Here is a 4,488-nt window from a genome sequence, read left to right on the forward strand (position 1 = left end):
CATGCTTCCTAAAATACATTGTTGTATACACAAGTATGCACCTATTTGGGCGTGTCACTGTGCATCGAGAGGTGATGCACGTGACATTCCCTCCTACTTAAATTGGTGGTAGGCACTTCATGATCCAGAGATATACCCAATACCTTGCTTTAAAGTGTATTTCCTTGCAATGCTTGTTGGTCTGACGAGTGTAGGCCTCCTGTGCTTTGGCAATTCTCTCTTTTACCAGCTCCATAATCTCTGAATAAGACTCAACCACATGATTGGCCTCAATGGATGGAGAGACCATTCTTGTCAAAAGAGAAGAGAACCGCTTTCCAAATGCTGCTTTGTAAGGAGTCCTGGTGATACTGGATGACAAAGTATCATTAAGAATAGTACATATTTTGCAAATTAGTGATCAAGTTCACTTGGGGCTTCACATATGGTGTATACACATGGTCAATATGCATAATATGTAGACCGATCACAAAAAAGAAGAAAAACATCAAAAAAACATTTTTGATGATTTTTATGTAGGAATAGTCAAATTCCTACACTGGGCTCATACACGTGTTCATATTTACTCACTCCGGTTCCCATTGAAGAAAAATTCCATAAATCAAGTGTTTTATTGTGTCTAAGTGATTGATACACACTGAATTAGCATGCTATATGGCCTTTGTAGCATTGATTTCCATTTTTGTTGGTGACCAAGATAAAAACGCATTTTTGATCCCAGATACAAAAGTGTGTTTTAGTGCTTGGGCTATGTTCCTTGATGTTTCCTTAGTCAAAGGAGTGAACCCACTACCCATTACGCTCGAGTTTCAACTCGATTTAGCATAGGGTTAGCTTATGGTTAATGCGTGCTTGCTTGTCAATATGTTTGTGATCGATATGTGCACTGCAACTGTCACATCCCTTAGAGTGTAGGTTTTGATTCCATGTAGCTTGACACACACATGTAGCACCCACGCATGAGCCTGGTCACGCCCCTAGCATTGATATTTTTGTGTTAGTGCTAGCGAGCTATGCTATGTCATCCGTCGTGACGAGCCACTAACAAACAACAGACTTTATCATTTTCAAGGAATGTTGCAATGCAATTGGGTTCTGAAACCCATCAACACTCTTCTCCAACTTCTCCTTCATCTTTCTATTAGATTGGCTCCCAATTCTATGAAGGTGATCATGATAGCCTTCTCCATCACCAAATAGCACTCTCACATAATTTTGAGCTCGTTGCTTCTTCTCAAGGTAGACTATCTTCTCCCATCGTTGTTGCACTCGCACTCCCGTTTCTATAGATCTATGGTTTCTATCAGGATTTTCATCCTATTTGGCATCAGCTTCTTCCATCTTCTCTATGGTGTTATAGTAGAGCTTTGGGTTGTATACCAACTCCATAGTTGGTTGAGAAGACAACCCTAGTTGTGAATTTGGCTCTTGTTTCCCGTGATATTCTTGCTTCAGCTCATGTTATTTGTCTTGTGCATGTTTTGTCCTCTTTTCCTTGCATACCAGATGCTCTTCCTCCTCTTCTTCTTCTTGTCCCTCTTCATCTTGGGCATCTTCCTTAGATCTTTCTCTTTACTCTTATTTGGCAGAATCTCCCCCTCCTTCATCTCTTTCTTCGCAATCCCTAACATCACTTGGCGGATATAGCAGTATCTCCACATAATCATCTGTCTCATGAGTACCCTTTGTAGCATGATCTTTCTCCTCCTCAGATGATCTTTCTCATGTGTACCCTTTGTAGCATGATCTTTCTTCCTCCTGCTTCATCTCTTTCTTCGCCCTCCCTATCATCACTTGGCGGGTATAGCAGTATCTCCACCTAATCATCCGTCTCATGAGTACCCTTTGTAGCATGATCTTTCTCCTCCTCAGACGACTCTATGTCAATGATCACTTGCTCTGACATGTGAGGGTTCCTTGCTCTTGTCTTATCTGCCTTTTCCACAACAGCTCTGTAGTACCTTTGTTCTTCTTTTGGATAATATTGTTCATACTCTAAGGGGATTGGTGTTGGTGTTTTCCATCTTGAAGTGTTTCCCTTCTTAGTAGCTTTTCCTCCTCCTTGACTTGTCAGCTTTGTCCTAGTTTTCTTATGTGGTCTAGTACCATCTGAAGCTTCTTGGTCGATCACCTCCTTTGAGTTTTGCTCTCGTTTAGGTCTAGGGATGCTTACATTGGACACCTTATGAGAGATAGGTATGCTAGGTTAGCTCATAAGAGGTTCTGGTAGCTTGTCCAGAGCATCCAATGCTCTATATGCTATCCTCGACAACACTAGAGAAGCTCCCAAATACCTGTCCTTCTGGCATTTCGCAATTGAATCTCCTCTTATTTGCTTACTACTACCGATTCTCTTTATCTGTGCAAGCAATAACCCTATCACATCTGGCTTTTCTTCTGTGTCCTCAAGATGCGCCATGGTAAAACCCCATCATGCCATCCAAGCCTCTGAGCTAGTAAACCTATGAGGAATTGCCAAGGAGAAGTGTTGCGCATATAGTTGTAGTGCGAAAGCAACCCCCTAGAAGTTCGGAGATGAGAACGTGTCACCCTTTTCATCCTCACTCCTCTTTACATCCTCATAATAACAATCAGCTTGTGGCACACACAAAGCTCAATGACTTGGTGAGTTCAGTTGTCTTTGGCATACCATCAAAATCTTTCATAGTGCATTCATCCCGCCTATTTATTGTAGTAAGCACTTCCGAAGCACCTTTAAAATCAGGACCCCGATTGAAAATTTGATGCAAGTGGGTTCTTGCAAATAGTTCCTATCTATTTATTGTCCAAGCACATTTAAAATCAAGACCCTACTGAAAAAGTGATGCAAGTGGGTTCCTGCAAATAGTTCCTGCGTGGATGGATCTATTTATTGTAGTAAGCACTTCCCAAGCACGTTTAAAATCAGGACCCTGACTGAAAAAGTGATGCAAGTGGGTTCCTGCAAATAGTTCCTATGTGGATGGATCAACTCCATTTATGATTTATCCCTCCTATTTATTGTAGTAAGCACTTCCCAAGCACGTTTAAAATCAGGACCGCGTCTGAAAAAGCGATGCAAGTCCGTCCAAAATCCATTAGTCAATAGGCACGTTGCTTCCAAAAGCGAAGTTCCTGTTGTAGAAATCCTGTTCTGACTTGTGACCATGGACGTGGATGGCGAGATCGTGAGATTGCAGCACCAAATTGAGAAGGTGGAAAACGACATTGAGAAAGCGGAGAACACCATCCAAGTTGTAGATTTAACACCGGAGTACTGGCGGGAGGAGAAACGGGCTCTGCGGGAGGAGAAGCAGACTCTGCGGGAGAAGGAGAACAAGCTGCTAGACTTAAAGCTGAAGAATGGTAAGCATCCGTCTTTCTTAGAGATTCGAGTTTTCCTATAGTGGCTATGGTATTGCATCCCCTTTGGGAATGTTTGGTCGTTGTCGATCTGCCATAATATGTGATATTTTTGGTTTCGCTGGTCCTGGTGGCTATGATGTCTTTGACTTGATGGTCTTGATCTGCATGGATATGATGATTCTTGATGATTTCATGAGGCCCCTTTCTTGTATTTGGCGGGAGTCTTAGTGGCCATGGCAACCTCTGTTTTCTGTGTGGGCTCCTTTGTGTTTTCCGATGGTACTTCTTTAGCCCTAGAAGTCTTTGGTTTTGTTGTTGCAGTGTCTCTTTTGACCAATCTTGGAGCTCAAGGGATTCTGTAAGAATCTAACTCTGGAATCGATGCAGGAACTCCGTTGTGCCCTCTTTCCCCGTGGGATGCGCAAAATCGTTTCTTGCTGGAAGAAGCACTTGTAGCCCGCTTTCTCGCATACCGGATGCACTTCTTTCTGCTGTAGATTTGATTGTGTGTATGGAGTAGGGCTCAGTTTACAAAATTGTTTTTTTGCAGCAGGACGGTAGGCCAAATTGTTTTTAAATCAAGAGGGTCCGTTTGCCGCTTTCTACTCATGCTTGACAGATAGATTTATTGCACCCCAGTTATTGCTTTGACCTATGCTAGCAGTGATGAGATGCAGGTTTCTTCCCTCCTCACAGCAAAATCGTTTTTTTTACTCAGCAGATGCCAAAATCATTGTTTTTTATCAAGGGGCTGTATCTGCTCAAGTTTGCCCGATAAAATGGCACTTTGGGATTTGGTTGCTTGTTGTGTGTCTTGTCTTGTTGGCAGAACACTTTCTACAATCTCCTTCTTCTCCTCCCTATAGGGAATTTTACCGGCTTGATGAGCATCGACACTTCCGGCGATGCTGCTCATGAGATGTGTTTCACCGATTGGGCAAATGTTGACCGCAGTACCTCCTGTGTTGCAAATCCTTTTTTTAAATCAAGGAGATGCATAATATTGAAAAAATAATTAAGGCCTCTTTCTGCTGAATTTTGACTCCTACTGCGTTAGCCTTCACATGGAATGTTTCCTGACCTCACTGCTCTAGCAATTTTACTTTTTTCTATGCCTTTTCGTGCAGTTTTGTGATTTTTCCT

General features: G+C 42.3%; 1 protein-coding gene across 1 annotated transcript; it reads right to left on the bottom strand.

Annotated features, from left to right (window-relative positions):
* Positions 1 to 1,819: 1,819 nt before the first annotated feature.
* LOC147458400 (uncharacterized) lies at positions 1,820 to 2,309 on the bottom strand. Its single transcript, XM_086511825.1, has 2 exons — positions 2,295 to 2,309; positions 1,820 to 2,182 (listed from the first exon to the last, which is right to left on the bottom strand). The coding sequence occupies exons 1-2, from the start codon at positions 2,307 to 2,309 to the stop codon at positions 1,820 to 1,822; spliced, it is 378 nt and encodes a 125-aa protein (XP_086367951.1).
* Between the last annotated feature and the right edge of the window lie 2,179 nt (positions 2,310 to 4,488).

The sequence above is a fragment of the Adiantum capillus-veneris genome, chromosome 5 (assembly GCF_014529385.1).
Source record: "Adiantum capillus-veneris isolate H3 chromosome 5, ASM1452938v2, whole genome shotgun sequence".
NCBI classification, from domain to species: Eukaryota; Viridiplantae; Streptophyta; class Polypodiopsida; order Polypodiales; family Pteridaceae; genus Adiantum; species Adiantum capillus-veneris.